This window comes from Coloeus monedula (genome assembly GCF_965178545.1).
Source record: "Coloeus monedula genome assembly, chromosome: 7".
NCBI lineage: Eukaryota > Metazoa > Chordata > Aves > Passeriformes > Corvidae > Coloeus > Coloeus monedula.
Window position 1 is genome coordinate 23,685,460 of NC_138787.1, and position 27,760 is coordinate 23,713,219.

Consider the following 27,760-nt stretch of genomic DNA (forward strand, 5'->3'; position numbering starts at 1 on the left):
TGATATCAATTATTTAACCAATTTTATTATTAAATGTGAACTAAAGTGTTATTTTAGAGCACTGCTCTTTATTTGTACTATTTTAGAATTATTCAAATAGGTATAGAAAGTGGACTTGAATAATTACACAAGGAACTGAGAAATATTCCACATATGGATACACTTTCCATTGTTTAGATGGATCTTAAACACTGCTCTGGTTTCATGCTAATAGCACAAAAGATGATTTTGAAATACATCATAGCTGTTTCAAAGAAACTCAGTTTTGCAGGGGCAACTGTAATAAAAACCCAAAGGCAGTCAACTTAAGTGCTGTGAAGCACATCTCAGCTTTAATGCACCAAATGACATATCACTGTGTTAAAATAAAAGAATCATTACTACTTCTATTTATTTTTGTAACTGGAACGATTTAAACACAAACATAGGACACACAAGCAAACAATGACTGCTATCATGTTTTATTTCTTTCCCAGTAAGCTAAGAAAGAACCTTTTAATAGTTTAATTTTGTGGGTATTAAACAACTAGTGTGAAAAACAAGCTGCATGTAAACTATTTCTACTGCCTCTGCTTCAATGACTAGCTGAGGCAACCTGTTATAGGAGGTGTTAATTGGCAATAGGAGTACAAGTCAGAAGCATGTTCCCCATCGTCCTAACCCAGCAAGGCTAGGTCATTAAAGTGGAAATGAATTCTTTCATGCCGACTTAACCCTTTCACTACATATTTTCAGCTGTTATATCCAAAGACAATTGAGAAAGATTAGCTAAAAAAAAAAAAACAAACCAACAAAAACCCAAGACAAAAAACCCCCTTGCATTACTTTTGAATTTATTCACCCCACAATTTTTCTTCACTGCCCTTCTCTACCTCCTCCAGAACATGTGTTTCAGGTAAAGATGACATTTTATTATGTAGGTAAGGGGTAGAAAGGCAACTGAGGTATAAATGCAATGACAATAATTATAAAACAATAGTTTATCATATTAAAAGATGCATGGAAGGATGAGGCACTTAAAGTGAGCTTATAGCTACCATTTTGTGGAGGTAAATTCAACTTTGCGTGTATAGCTTGGTAGAAGGAAAAAAAACCCACTATAAAATACTAGCTGCAGAGAAGACACAAATATGAGCAAGTGTGCAGAGGAGGTAGAGGTATTAATGATAGTAAGGCCTTAAAAGTTCACCAGAGTACCACTGCTCTTCTCTACTTTTGGCCAGTAAGTGGGACAACTTGCTGATACATTGATATAAAGAATAAGAAATTTCTTAGATCAGCATAGTGCTTTTTACACATTGTTAAGCCTAAAAATCTAAGCAGAGCTGGGATTGTGGAACAATTTTTTTCCTGGACTGAGACAATACACCTATAGAAATTACCAACTCATGTTCCATCAGTGGAAGTGGCAAAAGGAGTGAGACATATTCTGAAATCTCAATGGTTCTAACAACTTCGTCATGACAAGCACCAGAAGCCACGTATTGCATTTTCTGCAGTACAGGAAGTTAATGTGATCAGTCATGGCAGAGAAAATTATTGAGGTCATACAAAAATATTAAAAAATCAGAGAACTCAAAAAAAGAGGGAAAAACGTATTATTTTGCACTGTGAATCACATACTAATTAGTGGAAATTTGGAATATTATTGTTATTTTCAAGCTATTACACACACAATTTTGTAGTTAGTTCCACATCAACAGGATTAGATTTTGAAGCTAGCATTATGTCTAAACAGTTTGTATGTTTAGGTCCATTTTTATACCACTTATAATCAAGCATGCATAACAGACCACAAAATACCATAAGTCTCAAAAAACAGCCTAGATTTCTCAAAGGATCACATTGTCTTGATACACCATATGTCAGATGAAATAAAAATTGTAGTAATATGTTTAGTTTCATAGACTCCAAAATGGAGTAGGGATACTAAGGAAGTATTGTGGCATCAACTGCTACCTTAAATTGAAAAATCTCTGAAAAAACCCCACCTTAACAGGCTAGATAAAAACTGTCTCAGTATGTTTTACAAAATTCTGTCTCCTAAAAAAAGTTTACCCAGGTTCACATTTACAACAGCAATATAGATGGACTTGAAATATATAACATTCCCCATCTCCCTTCCTCTTCAAAACCAAAATTACAAAACACAGAACTTTGTATAGCTTTGAGCAGTTGGTTAAACGGGTTGGGATCATAAATTTGCCAACACCTCTTTGGTGCAGAGCCAGAATTTTACTGCTTAGCTTTTCTGCTTGTTTAGAATTTTTTAGTTTCTGTTGGGTGGTTGAGAGGTTTTCTTTTTTTGTGTGTGTGGGGTGGGTTTTGGTTTGTTTTTTTGCTAGGGCTTTGGCAGGGGGGTGAGGGGGTGTTTTTGGTTTTTTGGTTCAGTTCTTTTTTAGGGGTTTTTTGGTCAGTTTGTTTTGTTATTTGATTGGTTCTAACTAAGCAGAACTTCAAACAAAAATAGTCTCTAGCTTATCAGGACACTCAGAGAATATTATTATCAGAAATAAACGTTTACTACTCAATATTAACATGTATTCATGATAGAAAATTATTTACATATATCACCTTGTTGCAACTTGCAATAGTCAGACTTCCTGCAATGTTCCCAGTATAACCATTGCATGAAATGGCTGCTTAAGTGTAATCTTCCCTGGGTCAGTGTTTCCGCTACCTTTACCCCATTTAATCTACAAATTCCTTGAGAGACATTACACAAAGGGGTAGTTATGCTGTATTACTGCATTTAATATTCCTTATCAAGCATAAGGACAATCTGGACTAGATAACCTTTAAATGTCTCTTCCAACACAAACCATTCTATGATTCTATGACAATGTTATGGTTAGCAAAAAGCTGTAAGATCAGGGACACAAAACAAATCCTCAGTAACACTGTACATCTTTTTGAAAAGAACTATTATTTTTCACAGCCTCAATGTACTGTAAATAAAAAGAAAATCCAGAAAATACAAAGGTCAGTTTCATTCCAGAATAAAACCAGGACTAACCTGTTATCTATTCCAATCAGCATTACAGAAGGTATTGGGATTTAGAACTGAGAGCCTCAAGGCAGATGACAAGTCAGCACCTGTAATTCTGTCTGCCTTCAGAAGTCTTGCTCTAATGTAGATTTTTAATTACCTTATTCTAGACACAGTTCTGCCAAGAAGAAGGTTTGCCCTCAGCAGGTTCTGCCTAAGCTCACCCTAAAGTACACTTTGTGAAGCAAAGCAGTTAAAGATATCTTCTCAATATGCAGAAGAATGTACTGGGTTCTATATGCCTATAGGTTCTCTGCTGTGAAGATCTGGTTCTCTGGATACAAGCAGGTGAACTGGGAGACTCAGTGGCAATATGCAGGAAAGTCAGTTGTTTGCAACAGTTGAAAAAAACAATCAATCAACCAACACCCACCAGCCCCCCAAACCACACCACTATAACACAAAAACATTTCAAACTTCCCAGAAAACTTGAAGAGGACTCTTCTATACAGCAGGAGGAAAACAGAAACCCTTGTTCAAAGGTGGTAGATAGTGGCACTGCAACTTAATATTCAAATGCATGGGATTTCAGAAAGAAGATACAATTTCCAAGAGAAATAAATTACATCAATCACTATAAGGCAGCTGTTTCGTGCTTGAAGAAAGGAACATTACAAGTGAATAGATGTAATGCAAAATGCACAAAGATGTCTCTTTAGTCTTTCTTCCCCAAGCTCTTTCTCGTTATGGCTACACTCATTTCCTTGTCCAAGCTCCTTTGTCTCTTCTGGGGAAAGTCGAAAGTCAGCTGGACTGCACTGTCAATTAAACTGAGGAGAGAGAACCTAATTGCCTAATTATTAGAAATACTGAAGTTTAAGATCTGAGGCCAAGAAGAGGCAGCTAAAAATGTTCTCTAGAGTAAAACAGCAGATCAGAGGAAACTGTAATGCTCAGACACAATCCACTAGTATTTTAGTTTTAGTTTTATGTTTGTGACTAATACATAAGACGTGTCTATAGTCCAGCCATCCTACTTTAAGACAGCCTTTATAACACAAATTACACACAGGGTTTAAGTAAAATTATATGACTGCTCTAAACCAACTCTAGCAGGTTTCTCTCTCTCTCTCTCTCTCTCTCCCATCAGCCCCTTAGGAGATAAATCACATTACAATGACTCAACTGTACTACAAATGTATGAGAATTACACCCTGCCTTTGCAATCCCCAGCAACTTTCAAACAAGCCTAACATGACCCATGGAGTTACTGTCTCCAGCGAAATCAGACCCAGGCCACACCTGTACCCTAAATTTGATATGAAGCTTTTGTTGAACAGACCTGTACTAAAGCACTAATCAATGCAGTAAAACATTCATCCCAGACAATGAAAGTAAAACAACACAGTTTACTATCTCTAAGGTGGTTTTTTTCTCCTTAAAACAAAATCATATATTTTGTATATAAAAACTGATGCTGAGACTTTCTACAGAAGATAATGCAGGCAATTAAGTCTTCTGAACTTTCTATGGGACTTCATGTTAGATGTTTTTAATGGATAAAAAATGTTTGTCACTGAGAAAAGTTTTTTATTCCTTAAGTGCGTTGACAGCTTCCAGGGAAAAAAAGTAAAACTGGAATAACCCACCCAAACAGTACACCATCTCATCTACTGGGAGTTACATTGGAGTTCTAGAAATAGTAACATTCTTCGTACTTGAGAACTTTGCTGGAAAATGTCTCAGAAGCAATGGCACAGAAATGATGCACAATTTTCAGAGCTATAATTCAGATTTATTCCCCTGGCAAAACAGTCTCAAAAGGCATATTTGAAGCTTCAAATACATATGAGAAGCAGACAACAGTGCATCACCACAATTCAAACCCCATAAAGCATATATACCCAGGAGACACAGAAAGGAGAAAGTCATACAGCTAAACAGATACTGAGATAACAGAACACTCTACAGCTTTACAAAGAAAAAGGCACTTCATTAAAGACAACACATTTGCACCCTTCAAATTGAAACACAACCTGTTTCAAGAATCAATGAACCAAAATAATCTTCAGTAAGATGTTAAGGTGTTGCAGTTTTTCCTGGTTGGGTTGTTGGTGTGATTTTGGTTTTTTGGGTTTTCTTTGGAGAGACGGGATGGGAGTGGTCTGGGTTTGTTTTGGGCTTAAGGTTTTTTTGTTGGTGGTGGATGCTTCTGTTTACATATGGAAGATGTAAGATGCAAGAAAAAGTCATATACTTTGAATGACAAATCAGCTTAATGAAGTAACTCAAGGAAATTTGCATCTAGTAGTTAATTGGGAATGATCTACACTGAGTCTGATCCTCCACTGTCTGCCAGACCATCAACTCCTCTTTGGAAGCCTTTTTTTGCACATGAAAGAGTGCACTGTACTGTCCTCCAACAACCACCCCGACCACATCAGCACATGAAACAGAACTTTAGATCAGCAGCAGGTCTCCCAAGTTCCCATGGTGCCAGAAATTTACTAAATAGCATAAGCATGTTCTGAAAAAACCAAGATCCTATGAGAGGAAAAAGGTTCCACAGCATCAAGCAGTGCAGTATTTGAAACCTCCTAATCAAAGTGACAGTTTTCAAGTGCCATTTACAATGCCCTAATCTGGAAACATCCCAGCTAACCCATCTGATCAACTATTTCACAGATGGAAGCACTTGATGGCTAATTGGCAAGTCCATGATTCAAATAAAATAGCTATCTGCACTTCTTTTTCTGTATTCCAAGTCAAGGTGTAAACACTCCTTATAAGCCACAGGTCAGTTCTCTGTCTCCCCCTCCCTTCCCATAGGAATTTTCCCCCTTCCCCTCTGTCATCAAATATGTTAATTCAAAAATACAGAATCAGTTTTATTTTTCATCTATTGTACTAGAACAGTTGTCTGCACTAACAGAGCAGTGTAAATGAATATTTTCAAAAATCTATCAAGCAGTAAAAATTACTTCAACAACCTCTTTTAAAAGTGTCAGTATTTCACTGCTCCCTATCACATCTGGATTCAGAAAAACAGACAGCATGTGCTAGTATGGACAAGAACTTAACTTGAATTACTGTTCTGAAAGTGTTGAGGAGAGAAAGCTTGGCTACAAATGCACTTAATTTGCTCACACCCTTTGCAGTGGGATTACCTAATAGAGACATATGTGGAACTGATTTCACCAGCAAACAATAGTTCAGCATACAAAATGAAGATGAGTGTTGCTCCAAATTCCCGCCTGCTACATACGCAGGATGCTTTTACGTACCCCACAAACCTGTTCATTTGTCTGCAGCAAATGTACAATGCAAACCAAAGTACTAAACCACTAGTGAAATTCTGTGGTAGGCAGTATTCCAGGGGGACAAACAGGGAGAGACAGAAAAGAAGGAATCAGGAAAGAGAAGTTAAGTAGAAAAACGCAACACGACAAGGGGCAGAAGGAAAAAGACAGGAGACCATATAAGTAAAGAAAAACAAGTGCATTGCCAAAATCTTAATTCCCTTGAACTACAGGAGGGAAATTGAAGTAATAAGATTTTCTTTGAGACATCACAACACTTTGAATCTTTTACATCTTTTCTAAAAGGCTTCATTCATTCATTCATCTTATGCATTTATCACAAGAGCATAAATTCAAGACAAAACAAACTTATGGACCAGGTCTACAACACCAGTCATGTAAGACATAAACAATTTCTGCATGAAGCAGTGTTCCAAAGAAGGTCATACTTTTGGCATGAAGTTCAAAACTAAACACATGTACCTTGCCATAAAAAGAACACACAGTTAATGACCAAGTGCACTGTCAGGAAATACTGTGAATGGCTTATGTGATGCCAAAAGCTGTAAGATTCTCCTCCCTTCTCCTCTCTTGTCCACCTCCTCCTCCCCTTTATTCACCTATGATTAAAATAGAAGAAATGCCTCAAGAAAAGCCACAAGTCACTGGAGGGAAAGTTTATTGTTGAAGTATCAGTTTAAGATTACTTCCTTAAAGATCTGTTTATTAGCCATTTGAAGACAGGCTTAGGGTAGATGGGATTTAGCACTGACCTCCACTGGACAACTGAAGGCCAATCAGCCACTCAATAGCATCCTGAAGGAGCAAGAAGTAAGGAAAGAGAACCACAAATTCAGTGACAGCAGCTATCAAGTGTAATACACTACACCAAAAGACCTGAAAAGCATATTGCAAACACATTAATTTAAAGTTCATTTGGAACAACAGATCTGAGTTTGGAAAACCAAGAAAACCTAAATGAGACAATAATCAGAAGAGGTAATTTTGCCAAGGGGAAAAAGTCAAGTAACTGCTGCTGAAGAAGCTAAAGCAAGTCACTGAGAAAGAATGCCTTGGCAGAGATGAAACGGGAACTGTGCTGACCAAGCATCCGCCAGTACTTTAACATCAGTTACAAAGCAAATCAAACCAAATGGACTCTTAGCAAACTTCAATGGAGAGGACATGCAGTCCTCTTGCTAAGCAGACCCCAAGCTACACAAAAAAGAAATCTCCAAACTATGTGATAAAATTACTTTGAAAATGCCCCTTTTTCTACCAGACTATATACACAGATGATTCTTATGCTGGCAAGAATGACTCAGTCAGATGTTTTTACTACATTCAACCTTTAGAACAACTGTGACACAGCAATAAGAAGAACAAAAAGCTTTGTACTGCTGATTAAAACACCCTAGTGCAAACAAATGGTAATAACTTTGCTTTCTAGCAGTACAAAATATATCCAAGAAATACCTTCCTCCTCTCTTCTATCTCAAAGACATCTGATTCACTCTGGATTATCTCTCAGTTTTCATCAATTGATACTCAGAATTTAAGTGACCTTTGAAGGTCCATTGAAATACAGTATTTTAAGGATATAAAAATATTCTATTTGAAAAGTCTTCCTGCTGATTCAATAAACCAAAAGACTACAAATTCAGTCAAGACATCCAGTGCAAGCAGCAGCTTGAGTAAAGAGCAATTCAGTTTTATGCCTTTTTTTTTAATCCAACACATACTCATCAACTCATTTAAGAGACAATTCCATATTTAAACAAACACAGAGCAGCTTTGCAGGCCAAAGCTACCAGAGGAGTTCAGTGAGCTTCCTCTGAATGTTATGTTCTATTGTCTGCCACAGTTTTTTAGCAAGCCTTAAGTTAAAGATGAAAAATTCAGAAAACAGCAGAGAGTTAACCGTAAATGTGAAAAACAGCTTTGATATGCGTCAAGTTCAGAGAGGACTAAGAAGTGAAAGCTTGAGAGATTAGACTGCACAGATGTTAAAAAAATGAAGAGTCATGAAGCAGGCTGGCAGCTCAGAGGAACAAGAGAAATAACTGTTTAAGAAAGTGAAACTAAAAATAACTGAGGGCGGCTTGAAGATTCACTAAGAGAACGTGAATAGAATTTTAGCTATAAAAAGGGGAAAAAAATTATGCACCAAAAGTTACAGCTTATTTGGCAAAACATCTAGAGTCTGTAGATCAGCCTAGAATATTTCACCAAATGCTTCAGTATTATACTCCTGTAGTTATACTGGACACAAACACACTACACACAACCAAAAGAAGCTTTGGGTTTAGCAATTTCAAACATCCCAGAAACAACCCCTGGCTACACATCATGAAGCCTAAGACATACAGAACTGATTACTCCAGAAGAACAAGAGTCTGGATTCCCGATTTAGAAAGAGCCCAGGAGGCAGATGAGGAAACAGAGAAAGGCCAGCTATTGCAGCCAACCAAGACTACAAAGGAAATTACGCTGGGGCTCATTCCTGAAGGAAATAATTCTTTCTACAGACCTCAAACAAAGAAGTTCCTAATTATTTTTAACCCTGTACCCAGAGTAATCAGCACAACGTAATAAGATCAGCTTGATTTTATTTTTGAAGACTGCTGGCAATGCCAGTTGATCAAGGAAAAAAGCACTAGGACTTGCTGTAAAGGTAGGAGAAGCCATATGATGTGAATAGGTCTCTCACTGGAACAAGACAGCTGCCAGGGAGACCTTTTTGCTGTGAGTAGAGAAGTGAGGACAATCAACAGGAGGAGACACAATAAAACACACATACAGGTAGCTACAACTACCCATACGTGATAAATCCAATTCAAATTACCTCTTGAAATTTACCTATACTTCAGTATCTTATAATGCCCCATTCACAATGTGATCCAAGAACCAAAAGATGTAATTTATGACAGAGCAGTGGATGTGCTCGGCCATTTAGAATACCCTTCATGTTCTGAAATTCTGTATTACTCGCAACTGGTTTTTAAAAAAATATATTATGTGTTTCCAATGCTTTTCAATTCAAACTTTAAAATGCTCAGACACAAAAAGAAAGGTCTATAAACTTTCTGTAAACTTAGTGCCAACACAGGTATTCGTATTTACAAAAAAAAAAGGTCAGGCTGTAACAAAGATTTGCATACACATATAGAATCTCTTGAGTCAAAGATTACAATGAACTCTGCTTTTTGGTGCTGTTTTAAAATATAACAGAAGGCATGTTCCAGAATTGATTAATTTTAAAGAAAAGATTGACAAGCTATATACTAACCTGTCCCAGCCCAGGCATACCTCCTCCCAGTCGCAGAAGTCTATCCATATTTCTAGAAAAACAGAAACAAAGGAAAAATGTTCCCAAACTCAAAATGTTTACTAAATTGCTATCTATATAATTCACCTTCAGTCACTCAGTATGTCAAAAATATTGGTGGTAATTACAACACAACATCAGACTTCCTGTTAATTAACACCACATATTAATTCAAGAAGCTGTCTTCCATGCTAATTAACAGACTTTGTTTTATTGCTTTGGTTTTGGGTTATCCCCATTTCTGAAGATGAACACTCTTGTCAAACTTCTCAAAACTTTCCCATCATTCAATTAATTGGGGGATTTTTGTTGCTTATGATCAGTACCTACAGCCAGAAAGTTCCTAAAACTTATTAGATATACAATCGAATTTACTTCAGTTTGCTCAGAAATCATCAATAAAAATGTTAAAGTAAGGATTTTAGCATCCTCATTAGTAAGTTCCGCGCTAATTAACTTACAGCTTGTCAGTTATCATCAAAACTACATGTGAAAGACACTAAGCAGATTATGGATCTCTGAATTAGCATCAAAAGCTTTTTTTTAATGAACTCATTATACTAAAAGAAATACTGTAAAGTAAACATTTAATGTGTATATAGTTAGAAGACTAGTGACAGTACAGTCATTTAATACATTTCCAGTGTTGCATGTGCCATTGCTTTAGTGCAAGATTATTCCAATCAATGAAATGTCTTACCTTAAAAAAAAAAAAGCCAATAAAAAAAACCCCCATCAGTTTTTATGTCTTGTAACTTTCAAAGGGGTGATCCCCAGGAATAAAGGCTGTTAAGGTGCCCAACCAAAAAAATTACACTGATATTTCTTTCTCTAGTTTCTTTACTTTCTATTGTTGAAAAGACATCGACAATTTCATGGTGGATACCTAAGTACAGGTTCTGCCCCAGCTTTAACAGAACTTTACCATGCTTACTTGGCTTTTTCAACTTCTTAGCTCTATACAACAGAACTTAAGGATAAAATTTTAAAAAGCCTACTGAATATTAATTTTTGAACATCTGTTTTCAGCAAATCAAGCAATTTCCAAGGCTTACAGAAATCAGAAAATTTTACTGGCTTATTTTATTTGTGAAATAGAAGATACAAAGTACAGCATCGAAAATTATGGTCTTAACTGGACAAGTTTTAACACAACACAACAAAGCCTGTTTAGGTGATATAAAAGCAATTGAGAACACAAAGTATGATTTCCAAAACACATTCATCCTCCAAGTGGATGTTACATTACACATAAGAGAATTATATACATGATTTCAGATTACATTAATAACACTAATTCAATAGTCTTCTCTTGAAAGTAATTATGCAAAAGAACTTGAAAAACATATTTGTTTTGTATATGAAAAAATCTTCATGCTGAAGATGAACATCACCATCATTTTCATCATTTCTTCTGAAATTTGCTAGAATTTTTACTGGCTAAAGACTAACAAACTTTATTTCAGTATAAGTTTAAAACAAATAGTTTAAGCTTCTAAACACACAGAGAAGCAGCATTTTACTTCCTACTTTAATGACTTCATAAGCTATCCAAGGTACATCGATCAGAAATACTTTACTTGCTAATTTCACTTTCCCAGTTTAATGAACTATCAGGCTATTAGTTTAATATGATTCACTGCCTTGATTTTGTAGAACCTGCAAACCCAACAAGTGCAGCCTCACCTAGCAGTAAGTATTTTCTTAAAGCTCCACTGGCGCCATATAAATTAAAAAGGAGTTTATTAAAGCGTCAATGGTTATGCTTCACTTTTTCAGTAAGTTCACTGAAACCAAGCTTCTTTATTAGAGGTAAAAGCTGCACACAGTGTATATGCTTTTCTATCCTGAACTACAATAAATTCCAAATCAAGTTGGAGGATTGCCTTGGAAAGGTTAAGTTGCTGTTTAAAGATATTATGTAAGCATATGTTAAATGGCTTCAATAAAACAGTCACAATGTTACCACAAATTAACGCCAACTACAGTTCATTTTACCCCTCTGTGGTAGATACTCCTCCATTGAAACCCACAGTGATTCATCTTCCATGACACTAAAGAGGGCTGAAGAGTAACTGAGAAGTAGATTTAAGCTACTAAAACGATTATTTTAATCCATCATGGTTGTTCATTTATTTTAAGAAACTTTTAGTCTCTACAACTGGTAACCCTAAAACTGGTAGTTCTGACAACTACAGCAACTTCCATAAGCTGATGAGGTACATTATCTACATACATTTAAGAAATAGTATTGAATAACAAATCCTATAACACAAGTGAAAAATAATAGACAGTACTAATTAATATTTTATTTACACTTTTTTTGCCATTTCTAACCCAATAGAATAGTACATCATTTATAGAGCCATACTTTGCCATATTAAAGTTGGATTAGACTAATGTGTTAAACAAATTGATTATTTGTCAGCATAACTTTACAACAAAATCTCACTGTCTTACAGAACTGGAGGGATGTAACATTTCCCACCTGTCACAGACTGGTCACTGAACTGAGATACTTAGATTTTCATGACAGCAGCACAGACAGAAAATCTCCAAAACCCAGTTCTAGACGCACTGCAAATTATTTCACTAGCTCCATGACTTGACTCTGGTTAGAGCTGTGGCAACTAACGCTTTACTTGCCTATTTGTAACTGAGTATGTTTTAGTAAGCCATAGATTATATGGACCTAAACATAACTGTTTACTCAGATGTATAAACATCTGAAGAATTTAGGTCAGTGAACCAAATCAGAACAAATTTTAATTTTTGTTAATCCACTGTATCTAAATATTATTTCAGCTATAAACTCCATTTCTGAAACAATGCTTTTGTAAAACTTAAAACAGCTTAAGCAAAATTTTTAGACATTCATGAAGGTAACTTTAGCCTTTACAAATAAAGCAACTATGCATTTCTAACCTGGTGCTCAGCAAGAGGTGCTCACAGAACAAACTCAGCAGCAGCTCCCCACTTTTTGACTGTAAAGATGATACCAGTAGATCTCTTTCCTGTAGAAAGAAACAGAAACGAGAAGGGCAGAAACCCAGTAAAATTTAGAAACACATGTAAAAAGATACATTACATTGATAAGCTACAAAAGGACAAGGCACCACTGAAGAATAACCCAAATAAAGTCTACTGGCTTTTTCTTTTCCTTTTACCATACAATCCCTTGAAGTGGTACATGCCATGTCTTGCTCAAATATCCATAATACTGCAAGAAGCTTCCAATTTTCTCAAAATTACATGTAAAAATACTTTAGTAATTAATTTAAGCAATTTAAAGCTAATTGATTATTTAAACTGCTGTTAGAAACTGAAACCACAGTCTTTTTTTACTAAGCTCTTGTTGTAACTAAGATCCCCTAAGCACCAAGGGTAAGAGCAGTCTGCAGATACAGAAAGCTTTCCTGTTTATTTCTGCAAGAGCAATTGGTGTGACTGGAAAAGTCACAAAGACCTTTAGGTTTGCCTGAATTCAGGTTGAGAAAGAATGCTTCACATTCAATTTAGGAGTTAAAATTCATGTTATCCTCCTCCCTGAGAACACTGCCCATTAACTGCATCCACTCATTCATTTGTAGAGCAGTGTTTTAAAACAGATCTGTGGCCGTGATTTGATAGACGTTTTTTTCAATGTCAGTGTTAACATAAGGAGCAATGAGGAAGCTGCTGCTGCTCACCAACTTGATGCTGCTTTCTCAGTACTGCCAGGACAGCCATTTGTGCAGCCCTGCAGCAAACTGAGAGGCTATCAAAAACGCTGGGTTTAACCCTGTTCACTTCTCTGAGAGGCTTCACGCTGCATCCCAGAAATAGTTGTCTTGCCGTAACAGAAAAAGAGGTCTGGGAAGAGCTGACTGCTTCTAACACTAATACAGGTTCCAGAAGACATTTCTGTCAAATCATTCTTTAAGCTAAAGCTGCCCAAAGAATGTCTGTGGGTTTTGGAGGTTGGTTTTGTGTTTCTGTTTGGGTGGAGGGCTTTTGTTTTGCTTTTTAGTAACTGAGGTAATTTAACAGAGACCCTTCTGAACCTTAACTCAAAGTAGTACAAGAGCAAAGGAAGATGTGTTCACCTTCCCAGAAAGCTGGAAAAAAAAGAACAAGTCAGCGTTTCTCAGTGCTGACAGGCTGGGGTGGAAATCACTAACAAGTCAAATGGAAAGTTACTATCCTTCTGCCAGCTTTGCAGAAGGCAATGATCCAGGAGAGACCATGAGAGCCAGGAGCCCAGGCTACAACAGAACTGCAACCACTTCAGCAACTGGGCTAGAGTTACAACCCAATTCACCTTTAGCCACCTGACCACCCAGTGGTCTTGCATTCCCTTCTCCACTTACTGTAAGGATATGAAAGAAACAAATCTCCGTGAGCTTGGTCTGTTCCTCAGGGAGGCACACACGGTAACCTACAGCTGAGAATCTTACCTCTGTTACAAAGTGCAAAAAGCTGGGTTCGATTACCAACTTACCTGTTGGGTTTTTCCCTATATTTGCACACACACACTCATATTATATATACATATATATATGTATATAATAAAAGCCAGAAAAGCAAACAAACAATTCACAGTAAATCTCACCTCTTTTCCTTCCAAAGTTGGCAAAAGTTATTTTGATACTGTTTCCTTCTGTCTGCAAGGAAGAATTAACAGTCTCTGTTTAAAGCAAAACTTTAAGGAAGTAAATGTATCAAATAGTTCCATATCAGAAAAACGCAGGACAGTTATCATAATAAACTTGCATTTTGGTGCATTGCAGGATTTAGATGACATGTACTTATCATTGAAATCAATACGGTCACTAATGGCTTAAGACAAAAAGAATTAAATAGCTTCTCTGCTTATGTATGTCCATGATTGGAAACACCGTAACTAAAAAAATCTTGGTCATAGGATGGTATTTAAAACTCTAAACTTCCATTACTGCAATTTTCTTTTTAACTGTCCTTGCCTCAAAAGGGAAAAATCAGTGGATATTAATAATGCAGTGGAAGTATATACAGAGCACCTCAGAACTGATTTGAAAACAGAAAATTTAAAACCCATGTCTAATATTTGCTCCTAATACTACTGGTTAGGTAACTGTAATAATTGGGAAGAACTGCCCATTTGGAGGGCTCTGGTTCACTATTCAGCTGTTCATTGGTATTTTCAAGTCACTTAAATTCTGACTTTTAATAATGAAAACATTTTTCCTTAGGTAACACAGGGATGAAATTATATAAAAGGATTATGCACAAATGTGTGTACATGTATAGGTATAAACCAACAGCTACTGTGCTTATACTTGGCATGCTTCAGCATGTATTTTGAAATCAACTTGAAACAGTCTTAAATTACTGCATCTCTTTGCATGAGACACATGAGTTTCACACTACAGTGCACTATTTTTATCTAGCATTAACACTCCATGATGTGATCCCTCAATGAAAGAGGGTTCTCCTGGTTTGGCAACTTTTGAGTTAGTAAAGAAATAAGTATCAAAATCAGCTTCGACATACAGAGAAAACAATGTCTACTAAACTGCCCTATTAGTGGAGAGAGTATCAGGCTACACACAGGTGACAGCAATTTACTTTGCAATTCCTACACTGAGTGACTTGATGCAAATCATATCATCTTCAGTAACTCAGTTTCTCCACCTGAGACTACATAACAAGATTTGTACAAGCACTTCCAGATCTCCTGTTGAGGAGTTACACATAGCAGATGATCAACAATTTTATTAACAGCAACTAAAGAAGTGGCTTAAGGTTTTTGGTGCAACTGCAACCATTTCAGCTTCACTAGGGACGATAAACAGCTACAGAGGTAAACCAGCTGAGAAACTGCACATTGCAGAAAAACATCATTTCACCAAGCAAAGAACAAAAACTCGCTGCAGTTAAAGTCATCAAACCTGAACAGACTTCACACATAAAAAGGCTAAGGGGGTTGGGGGGGTGGGTGTGGAGCTAGTCTATTTTCCTATATATTTTGTATGAAAAGAAGAAAAAAATATAGATGTTACCATCAATTCTAAGTAATCTGTTCATTAAAGCTAGAGTTTAATCATGCCATGCATGATTGCAGTCTCAGCAGTGCAAGTCCAGAGCTACATGACTCTTGCTTCCAAAATATGCTCAGTTCTGTAAACCCAGACCCTGTTTCTGGATCACACAAACCTGAATCTCAATAGACCCCAACTGGACTAGGAGGTTTGCAGGTCAGCTTCCCAAACGCTGCTTTCTGACTTCCAGAAGTACATCAAACCTAATTCTACTACATTCATTGCTGAGCTGGAGTTACTTCAGTAACACAGATTCAAACAGACTTCTTTAAAGCTACTGAAGCACACTCACAAAAAACTTACAGATAAGCAAAGGTTCATTAACAAGCTGCACCACCACAGAAACGGATAGAATTTATTTTAATTTTATGCAATATATAAACTAATGGTCTTCTCTGAAATCTGCAGAAAGGCAGGTAGACACACAACTATTGTTGAACTATTCTGTAGTCCAGCAAGTACTTATCACACCAGTTCTCTATTGTTCAAGGTGTCCTTAACACCTGCCATCTCCCATCATCCTAGATATTACAAGGCAGTTGTAGGTACTATTAGTTTATACGCAGTAATTCTTGTCAGGAGTGAATCACTTACAAGAAAGTTGACAAACTAATTTATATACTGGTATTATTTAATATTAATTTTAAAGTATTCTCTAACATATAACGTTCTAAATCATAGTTTTCAAATTAATATCACTGAAATGGTATGTTACAATAAATGATGGAACACAACATTTTCCATTAAGCTACAGGCTAAATCCTGTTGCTCAAAGTCACACTAAGTGATTCAGAAGCAATCCATATGCAAGTCAACTTCTGAATTTCTTCACAAACAGGTATTTTTCACTGTCTCAATAAGGTCACGAACAGTTTCTGTTCCACAGAATCTTCTTCCAAGGTTACTCCCTACCCGAGGTATACAGGACACCTTGGACTCCCAGGGCCGACAGCTTTAAGATGAATACAAATCTGTCACACTTTTCAGCTTGCCTAGTACCATTTCAGTTACATATAGCTTCGAGATACATTTACATAAAACTTCTTTTTAAAAAGGGGATCTCAATCCCTGCTGGTTTTCTGTTTTTCCACAGTATACCGAAAACAACTGCAGCTTTAAGACATGACGCCAGCACACAACCAGATTTGCCAACTGTTTACAAGTATCCAACTACACGACACAAATGTGTTAAAAAAACAATACTTAAGTCAGCTGCATATTAGAAATAGCGCTGTTAATTTTTGATTGTCGCTCCTTTTCTATTTAATTCTGCTTCCTTCCCCTTCAGGTATCCCAGCCAGTGCTTTGCCCTCACTTCCTCCCGTCCCCCTCTAACTTCAGCTGCACTGCCGGGGATCGTGGCAATGCAGCACTCCGGGAGCAGCAGCGCTGCCGTCCGTGAGGTGCCTCTAATGGGGCACAGAGCGCTGGTGCTGCCCGCAGCACGAACCCGCGCCCGGCGCTGCCGAACTACGACAGCCGCTGCGGGCCGGGGCGGAGGCGGCCGGGCCCTGGGGCCCGTGCGGCGCCGAGGCCCGTCCGGCTCCAGCGGCTGAGCACCCCTCCGCCGCTCCCCGGCCCGTTCAGACCTGCCCCCGCGCCGCCGCTGCCCTGAAGTGCCCGGACTTCCCCCGCGGAAAGCCCACGGGGCCCAGCGCGCTCCCCACCCGGGCCGGTGCCGCCCGCCAGACCCGCCCCGTCCCGGTCCCGTCCGCGGCCCTGCCCGGCGCTCGGGCCGACTCCCCGGGCCGCGCTCCCGCCGCCGCGGAGAGGCCGCCGCGGGGTCCCTCAGCACCCCGGCGCGGAGGCGGCCGGGCCCTCACCTGGGCCGGAGCCGCCCGGGCCGCGGTGAATCAGCCGGATCTCATTCAAACCGAGCCCTTCCCGGTTCACAGGGCACCCGGCAGCGGCTTCCGGCCTCGCGGCCGGCGGGGAGGAGCTTCTGAGAGCGGAGACCTCCGGAGGGAGGCAGGCTCCGAGTGGAACAGGCCGAAGGGAAACGGCTTAAGGTGCTCTGCTGTAAAGTGCTGTGGGTTAACTTTGTCCCTTTGCAGCCAAATGTCACCAGTGCTGCAACAACGACACGATAGGATGGCAGAAGAACCAACAAATGAGTCATCAAATCAATAAAAGAAAGATTACTGTAATAGGAACAGCACCACGTACTCCTCTCAAAAACGGTACTACAGAAAATACAAGGATATAGACAAGAGAAGAGAAATATGAGTGGCCATATGTATAAAACCGGCACAAGCAGAAATGGAAACAGTGAGAATTTTGGCCAAACAGAGATAATAGGGAGATAATCACATAAAAGCATGTATGGTGATGAATGATGCAAACTACTCTGATGCAAACAGAAGCAAATTGGAACTTCTATTACCCTTATGTTAACTCCGGAGTGAAAACTGTTGTAAGTTAAAAGCAAATCACAAGGCCAAGGAAGTACATTATCAGCACGTGAACAACTTGTGGATCTCAGTGCCCCTTATTAACTTACTATGGCTAACACAATAAGAATTTTTAAAAGTTGATTTATATGTAGTTAGTGAAATACTGCAAGTATTTTAGAAAATATTGGGACAGCTTAAGAACCTATAAAAGCAATTTATTAGAACTCTGTGTAGAGTTTCTGCCATGAACGACCAAGAAGAGCCTCATGGTTTATTTGAAAGCTCCATTAAAGACTGAGAATGTAATATTAGAAGACGATCAGCATTTTCTGCTCACGTACCAACTACATGGAAGCAGGTGAAAAGGTACTAAGTTATAAATTACATGGAAATAACCTCAAACAGATACAGTCATCACTTCCACAACACTTCAGCAGACACAGAAGTCTTAGTTTTTTATACCATGAAGTATAAAATTAATCCAAAGAAAGAGAAAGGGAATTAAAATGATATGGTATTCTGCTTTTTAAGAAGCAAGCTTTCTGAGAAGCAAAATATTTGTCTCTTCCATTCCTTTTCAGATCTTTACTAGGCTGAGGGAATGACAAGAGTTAAAATCTCCAAAAGATTCTTAAAAAGCTAAAGGCTTGAAATGTAGTTTAAATTGTGGGATAGTAATTTCTTTTTCACATTACTAATGCAAAAACCTATTAGTGTAATTTATTGGTGCACCCACAGCCAAATTACTCAGAAACAAAGAGTAGAACCTATGTGTGTCTGTCCATGTGTATGTTTATCTATGTATGTTTGTCTCAAAAGGAAGAAGTCTTGCACCCTGCTTCAAACATGCTGTTACAGTCCTTCCTGTTTTAACCTGGCAAAACTTAGCTCCTATAGTCCTGAGACTGTATTTTGAGACTTGTGCATGTCCTAATGTTCACAAAAGTCATGATAATAATTATGTGGTCAAAGATTTTTCTTTTGGATTAAATTAATGAGGTAAAGTATTCAGTGAATTGGAATTCATTATGTATTTTGCTAGTTTTACCATGATTTTTTGAGAGCAAACCTTTTATTCCTCTGTGTTCACTGGAATTCTGGCACCTTAAGGAGAAATACCCATTATATCTGGGTTCTCACCCTGCAGTCATGTGTCTTTAAGGAACTCTGAACTTCTGAAAAAAGAAAGAAAACAAATATTTATGAAAAGTGAGCATTTCTCTGGGTTAATGTGTATGATAAAGAAAAACAACATAGTTAAATCTTTATAATATGCCTATAACCACTGACTTAAATAAGCAATGGCATTTCAAACCATTTGAGGATTTGGCCCTTCTTTGAAATACAAAGTGAAACAGACTTTCATTGTTATTCCTAATTACATTTCAAGTCATAGTATTGACTTTTTAAATATATACATTTATTGAAATTTTATAAATAAATACAGTTACAGAAAAAGAAAAAAGGAGAAAATAGGAGAAATATTTACACTAGAAAGTATAGTGAATTAATTGGATATATAGAGACAGTATCATGGTTGGAACTTATGACAGATGGTATTTTATATTTTTATATAAAAAAGATATATTCTTAATCGTATATGTCAAAGAAAAGAGACCATATGTTGTTAAACACTTCCAAATTGTCATTTAATCTGAGGGGCACTCTCTCGCATGCTACTGAATCCCTCATTGTTTTGGTCTAACCAGTGCTAATCTATAGAGGATTTTATTTATTGATTTGCAGTAATGCAGTGCAAGAAAATGTTCAAGGTTTGTTCCCTTTTTTATTACTTGGATGGCTCTCGTAAGTGGTAAAAACTACCTTTGATTGGACCCTTAACATTTTTCCTGGTCTCCCCATGCTAACCTATCCTTGTTTGTAGTGAACTGATCAACAGAGATCAGTCTTGCTAAGAGATCACACTATTTTTTCCTAACTCCTGCTATATAATTTTCCCTTAGAATCTGTTTGTTCCCTTAGAATCTGTTTGGATTAAAGCAGCAATATTGCTGAAGCTCTGTGAAGATATAATTCAATTTTACATAGCTAAGTGGCAAAATATGAGAGTGAAGAATACCCTGGGAGATTGGACACAATTTTCTTGCAAGTCATATATATAGAGAGTGCTGTTTGTGCTAGGACAGCAGGAGTTCGCCAGAACTGAGTTATAATATTTAAAAAAAAAAAAAAAAAATAGCAACACCAAAAAACCCAAACAGACCCAACAGAAGATACGGTTTCAGATGTTAGAATACCCAATGCACTGCGGATTGAGCAAAACATTAGAGTTGTGGATATTTTTGTTTTCTATGTTTAAACATGTAGAACAGAGCATGGGGAATTAATTATACATCAAGGAGTACAAGAGCTGACATAATCTTTGTGAGAGGGTAATAGAGCCAGGATCACACTATTTTATTTGTTTATTTATTTATTTATTTATTTATTGGTTTAGAACTATGTTTGGTAGTTAAACACTGAAGAAGTAATGAAGGAATAATAGTGTTTTAAACAGCCTTTCACCCTGGGAATGGACTGGAACTCTGTCTTGGCAAACCTGTATATGGGGAAATGATTTCTTCTGTTATCCTTGGCAAGCACTCACTCAGTTAGAAGTGCTGATGGTGACCTCTTTGACGTCCCCAACAGCTTGTACAATGCTTGATCAATTCCTTGCTGCATGCAGAGTAATAGCAAGTCTTGTCACAAACAATGAATAAAATTTTACAGGATTAGTTAAAGATAGTATATGAGTGAGATTACTTTTTTTAGACTCCTCAACAATTCTACAATCAGCTGCAGAAGGCTGCTAGAGGATTGAAAGAGGCTTCATTAATCATGAAACATATGATTATTGAAAACCTGCAAACAAAACTATTTTCATCTCTTTCAGAGCACAGACCTGCCCATTAAAGTATGACAAGTATAAAGTCAGTTTAATTTGAGTGAGAAGAATGGTAACAATGTATTTGGATATAATCCATCCCAGTTAAGGAAATGATATTAAGCAAGCAAACGTTCCTTACAGCGAGCCATAAACACAGCCCCAGCCTCCCCCCCCCAGTTGGTGCCAAAATATCTTGTTTACATTGGAAATTTCACCAGCCAATACAAGTTTCACATGCAGTCCTAAAGGAAACTGGACTTTTGTCTTTTTAAGTCTATTTAAAGTGATGGCTGAGTTGTGAGAACTATCTACAAACCATCTGGAGAAGATAAGGCCAAGAAAAAAATCAGTCTTGTTGGAAATGCTTGTGTTGGGGGTGTCTATGGAAAATTTTTATGAGGAAACAGAGAAGTGGGTTTGTGTCCCTGGCAATTGCAAAGGTGCTACTCTGTGAGAGACAGTTTATTTAAATAACTGTGTAGAAGACTGTAAATTGAAAACTGTAAATTAAGAGAGAGGTGGTATGTAAAGTGGACATACTGTGGGTTTTTTCTGGATTGCTGTGGGATGGAACAATACTACATTTTTTCCCCCCCTTTATTCAGTGGGAGATTTTCCCCTTATTTGTGACGCAATAAAAATTAATTTTACAGTTCCTTTAGTACTTAAGATATTTCTGATTGGGCTGAAACATTGCTTTTATAGAAGTGCTGTGTCATTGGTATAGTGCTTGTCACCAATTTCAGGTACTGAGAGCCAACCAACAAAGACAATTTCAATTACTTCTGTGGTTGTGTCTGTGTTAGGAAGTAGTACAGACTAGGAGGAGCAAATGTGTGGGGCTAAACAGGCAACCATGATATATTTCTTTCAGTATTTTTACTTTGGATAGCTCTACTTGTGTCCAACAGAGTGAATGCCCATTTGCAAATTGTATTAAGCATGTTTCAGCTCTGCTGTTTTTCAATGGGAGTCTACTTCCAGCACTCACAAACAGCTTCACAGAGCAAACCAAAGCACCAAACTGCTTTGAGAGTTTTGCTTTAAAGGCACGCTCTGGATGCAAACTTAAACAATCCTGTAGATGCATGATATGTATCATCTTTTTTTTTTTTTTTTACAAGAATTAACCAACAATGTGTAAAGATAATATGGCAGAAAGCTGGAGAAGAGTGAAATAAAATTGAAGAAGGTGAAGTCGTCCACATTGCTACACATGGCATGCCCAAAGCACTGGGTATATACAATATGTTCTATGGAGAGCCTGAGGGACCTGTAAACTGCTAGATAAAAACCCATTCAGTGAATATTTTGATCCTCACAAGAATGTCACTTGGGAAAGGCACATTTTTTACAAGAAACCAGCTGCCAGATGAGACCATTGACCATTGTTAAGATCTTTAAAATAAAGCCAAGTAATGTGAATTGGAGCAGTTAACAGATGGATGAATTACTTGTGATATAAGTGATAACCAAGTCAAAGCAAGGTGAGAAAAGGACTTGACATTGCAAAGAACAGCGGATATTTGCAGGGCTAGTAAAGACTGCTTCCCAAATAAAAGTGTTAGCTAGTGGTGAAAGAACTGGAGTGTATCTAATTAAAAATGCATACCAAAGCATAAAGAGAGAATACAAGGGTAAACAAATGGCAGAGACCAGACTTGTTTTCAATAGATGTAAAATCAATCACAACATGGTGAAAAGGTCCTACACAAGAGGTTCGGTGTCCTGTATACAATGAAAGCAGCCATTTTGCCGAGATTAGATTGCTTTCAACTCAATTTGTAAAGATCTGCTTAAGAAAATCTATCTGTGACTGCGCTGCTGGAGAACATAACGCATGACAACGGTGATTACAATGGCTGATTTAAAGGATGGTAGGGATGATACTATTCTATAAAATAAGATTTTCTGCTGGACCAAAACATTTACCTTTGAAATTACCTCACAAACAGGATTGCAATTTGCAGATTTTGAAAATTCTCTGATGACACGAAAGTAACGAAGAATTCTTAAATAGCTTCATTCCACAGAGTTCTACATAAATTTAATAAATCTATAGAGATTACATTGCTATACTAATCACAGAGATATAGCGGAGAATAAAGAATTTGCAGTCTTGATGCCTCTACAAAACAAGGTTCTATTCATCATGTGTAATTTACCCTGTTACTCAGGACGTGAGGAACCTGTACTTTCTATTTAAATAGAAACTGGACCTAAATACAAAATAACGTATCTGACTTAGACATTAAATTTGTGACTTCTACATAGTCTTCAGAATTATGAAAGTTATCAATCAGTTACATTGACTCTTCTCTCTAGGGTGGTTTCAGTTCTTGCAGCCTTCAAGATACACCTCATGGCATTTTTTTCTCTTCATTACTCTGACTCTTTTTTCTTTCATCCTTCGTAGAATTATCTATTGTTCTTGTAAACATTAAAGCATGATAGAGCCCAGTTGTGTTTGGAATTTTTCTGAGATAATACAAATTATTAATAGCTAGCTAAGATAAACTAGATAGTTCTCCTCCTTGGGTGGTTCAGAAAAATAGCTATTTTATTGATTAAACATATATGTCATACTTCAGTCAGTTCAGCCTTTTGGAACACGAGGCATTGGTAAAAGGAAAAGGAAAATAAAATATAGCATAATTGTTTTTTGAATGTGCACAATCTGTGGAGTTGTGATCATGCCTTGTTCTCTGTGTTGGTCACAGAAAAAATACTAGAAGTACATAGAAAATGTTGGTTTCATTCCTGTAGTACCTGAATTGTCAGAAATGTAATTCTTCCTGACTTTATTACACTGAATAGGAAAGCTTCTTACAAACACTGAGAGAAATGTAACGTGGATAGGCACAGTATTTGCAATTGACAATAAACTATTCAGGTAAGGTTGTATCCTTATTTTAGCTGTATTGGCTATGTGCCATAAATAAATACAGTAGCAATTTATCTCATCTCACTAGCTATCTTGATTCAGTTGATTAAAGGCTATAAACTGACTTTAATTATATGTTGTAACAGTTGGTATTTGGAGACCTAAATATTTGGGTCCATGTGGTGGCAGTTTGAGTCTCCATTGTAGAAGGGATCTGGAGAAGCTTTTAGTACTGCCCAGATTTCTAATTTCAACCTTTTTTTTTTTTTTTTTTTAAATTTCATATGAATCCAGATTTTTTATTCATTTAGGGGGTCATTATTCTTTTAGTTTGACTACTAAATACTTTTTTTTCCTATCTTATTCCAGGTCCAGAGTTCATTTCAAGCATCAGTTGAACCTAAGCCTTTTCTCTGCAAAGGTAGGATGTGGAAAATGCAATGCACTCTAGATACTTTTTGCTAAGATGATAAAAGAGTGAAACATTTTGTCCATGCAGAGAAGGTGGATGCAAATATTACACTTGCATGTGCTATTGTTTTATAAAATGATTTGCAGGGTTTTTTTAATTCCTGAGAACTGATGAGGCTTAAGGCATCATTGCCTTATTATCAGGTGCTTAAGGCATCATTGATTTGTTCTTTGAATATTTTATTAAATTAAATTAAATTTAATTTAAACTCTATTTTACTAGTTTACTTCGTATTTAGTTACTCTGCTAAAAAGAGTAAATATGATTCCCTTCCTGTTTAACTATTAGTCTCCACAGCACTGTCTAAGTTGTTTTGTTTTATGGATAAAAATGAGTCTAAATCCAGGTAAGAATATTCAAGGGAAAAGTCAATACAAAAGCTTGTTGTAATTAAATAAAATATTGAAACCAGATAATGAAAAATGAATATTCATTAGATCTTATAAATTGTTGTATTGCTGGTATTTAAGTTTCTGAGTTCTTAAAATGTAATGCAAGACACATTCTTTAATTCTGGTATGGAGTCTTTTGAAGAAAGCGGATTTGAATTATTATGGTAGAGAAATATCTTAAATTGTCCTAAGACCACTGATTCTGCTACCTACCTGATTAAGTCAATGTTTAATATCTGGGTTTAATACCCCAGATAACTTAATGCAATAACTTAAATGGTCGGTTACTGAAGTCCAAGAAAGTACTGCTACCTAGTTTTGGTCATATTCAAACTTGATACTAGCTCAAACCTTAAAGTTTGCTTTGGCTCTTGTTTTATTTCCAGCTATGTATGTCAGTATATGGCAGTAGTTTTCAATCTCTTTTGAGTTGTGAAATCATAAAAATTTCAGTGGACAAGGAATTGCATTGGAAACATAGTTTGAGAACAAAGAATACTCCACAGACACTTTTTTGCCACAGTCCACAGGTGACAAAGTTAACATCATCACTTTAAAAATGCTTTGGAGTATTTGACTAGTTTTCATATATATGTTTAATATATTTGAAATATAATACGATGATTCATATGGCATATTTACAATAGGGAATTTGGGGTGGAATAAATGCAATTGTGATGATCTCGATAATCTTTTTCTAACAGCAATTATACTCCCTAGTAACTACCTTGTCCCACAGAACCTTATACTATTTTTGTGTATTTTAGGAGCTTGGAGTTTTTGACTAGTGTTTGTATACTTAAAACTTACATTGTTGTCCTTTCTGTGGTACCCTTCTCAGTATTAGGTCAACAAGCCAATACAATTATTTGCTCCTTTCAGCTTAGTTTTATGCTCACTATTGAGAACCTTTCCTTTCTCCACAAAACTTGGATATAAAAATTAATTAAATTTCACATTTCCAATTTACCTAAAAAATATGTTTAAGCAAGAGCCATAATCTCCTCTAGCTAACAATTACTTTTTATATTCAATATCCTTTACTTGTTATTTTCAGGAACTGTGGATAGCCTTTAAAAAATCATCAGTCCTTTGTTGCATATTTCTTTATGAGCACAGATGCTTACAACGTCTATCGAGTGACTGTAAATAACATCATTTTTAATTAGAAATGCACTGATTTAAAACTGCCTGCTCATCTTAGCTCCATCTTTCAGGTAACTGGAGCTGCTAATTACTTTCAAAAACCCAGGTCAAATGGTCAGTGTCTGAATTCATTAACCACTCAGCAAAATATCTCTCTCCCTCTAAAAAAGAGGAAAACTTTACAAATATTTTTAAAGGTCAAATGTTGTGCTCCACTTTACCCATTTACTTTGTTCTTGGTAATAGATCTGGGATTTTGTAGTAGTAGTAATATACAAATAGTTAATATTGTTTGAATAAGTGGTAGGTAAACTAGCTCTGTTACTTTGTAATGGAAGACAGCAAAATATATTGTTAATGGTGTACATAAGCAGTAACCTTTTAAGATCTGCATCCCTCTGAAAAACATTCAAATCCAATTCTTTCAAATTTTCTTCAGACAATCTTTTATGTTTTTATTTTTCAAGTAAGTAAGAGAATAATTACCAGTAGTGATCATCACGTGTAGACTAGCAAATAATGTGGTCAAATAAGCATAAAAATTGGGTCTAAAGCCCAGGTGTTTTAAATGGTTTCTTCTGACCACCTGCATGGGACACAATTTTTAAGGAAATGTTTTCTACTTTTAATTTTTGAGAAAAGAGTTTGAAGCTATTGTAACTTTTAAATTTTGCTGACACTATGGAAATTGTCCAGTCTAGATCTGTACTTTTGTGTGTTATACATTTATTTAAGGAACAATTTTATAAATGCAAATCACTCTAACTGTCTTGAAGCATAAGAGTAGGCTGCCCACTGTGTGAAAAGTAATTGTGATTTGAATTCTTTGGAAATACTTCTGATAGTTAGCTTTCTGATAGTTAGATAGTTAGTTTTCAAACAACCATTATACTTAAAGTTGGTGAGCTATTTCTATTATTAACATGGTGTAGGTCTTTTAATTTTGTGGTACTTCTTTCAGGTCTTCCTTTCCTGAGCGTTTGTTAAACTTTCTTCTCTGCTTACCAGTAAAGTTCTAGCTAGCTTAGACACTTCTCTTGTAATTGAAACTTGGTTTCAGATATACTGGGCTGATATGGATAATATTCATGTCATCAATAAAATAGTGTAAGGTTTTTCATACTCTACTTGTGTGTTGTTGTAATTATGTGCTGTTATGATGTAGTTAAGTTTTGTTTCTCATTGGTTCTAGAATTTTTACTATACAAATAGAAAAAATCCTTAATATGAAGTCTTTCTTGTGACAGAAAAAGCAGCTATCTCTTGTATTTTGAATGAAGTGGTATTTTTATGGAGGAAGAATACACTCTACCTAGGTAAATTCGGACATTTGGATATTTTGCCTCTTGAGGTCTTTGTCATTTTACTAGTTGAAGAAAGAGGGTGCTTTTTTTGTCCCAGAACCTAAGAGTGCTAAATATGCTCTTTCATAGAGCCTACTGAAGAACAATAGTTTTATTTTATTTTTATATTGACTGATACCAGTAGGAGGGGAAGGCATGTATTATTATGCAGTATTGCACACAAATTTATTTCATGTTTTCATGAAGTATAAATTTATATTTCTTTAGAAAAAATGATTCAGGTACATCTTCAAACACAAGGAAACACTGTGAATAGTGCTGTCTTTCCCTTCTGAATTATAAATGTGTTCTATGTGACTCAAGCCATCCTTACATAAACCATTCTACAATGCCCAAGGAACAAGAATCATAGAATCTTTTAGGTTGGAGAAGACCCCTGATATTGAGTCTAACAGTTAACCTAACACCTTCTCCACTAAACTATGTCCTCAAGTGCTACATCAACATGATTTTTGATCAGTGATTCCACCACTGCCCTGGGCATCCTATTTCAGTGCTTGGCTACACTTTCAATGGTGACATTTTCCCTAATATTTTCCTAATA

At 36.6% G+C, this 27,760-nt stretch overlaps 1 protein-coding gene across 2 annotated transcripts in view; it reads right to left on the minus strand.

Moving 5' to 3' along the window:
• Positions 1 to 17,654, minus strand: part of PSMD14 (proteasome 26S subunit, non-ATPase 14) — a 46,845-nt gene extending 29,191 nt beyond the window's left edge. Inside the window, exons 1-4 of one of the 2 annotated variants that reach the window (XM_082285434.1) lie at positions 17,499 to 17,654; positions 14,208 to 14,259; positions 12,542 to 12,630; positions 9,578 to 9,629 (exon numbers count right to left, since the gene is read on the minus strand). In XM_082285434.1, the coding sequence (XP_082141560.1) occupies positions 9,578 to 9,625 (48 nt within the window). In that variant the 5' untranslated portion in view covers positions 9,626 to 9,629; positions 12,542 to 12,630; positions 14,208 to 14,259; positions 17,499 to 17,654. Of the gene's footprint in view, positions 1 to 9,577; positions 9,630 to 12,541; positions 12,631 to 14,207; positions 14,260 to 15,790; positions 16,385 to 17,498 lie in introns of those variants that run through there. The other variant, XM_082285435.1, reaches the window with a different exon arrangement.
• Between the last annotated feature and the right edge of the window lie 10,106 nt (positions 17,655 to 27,760).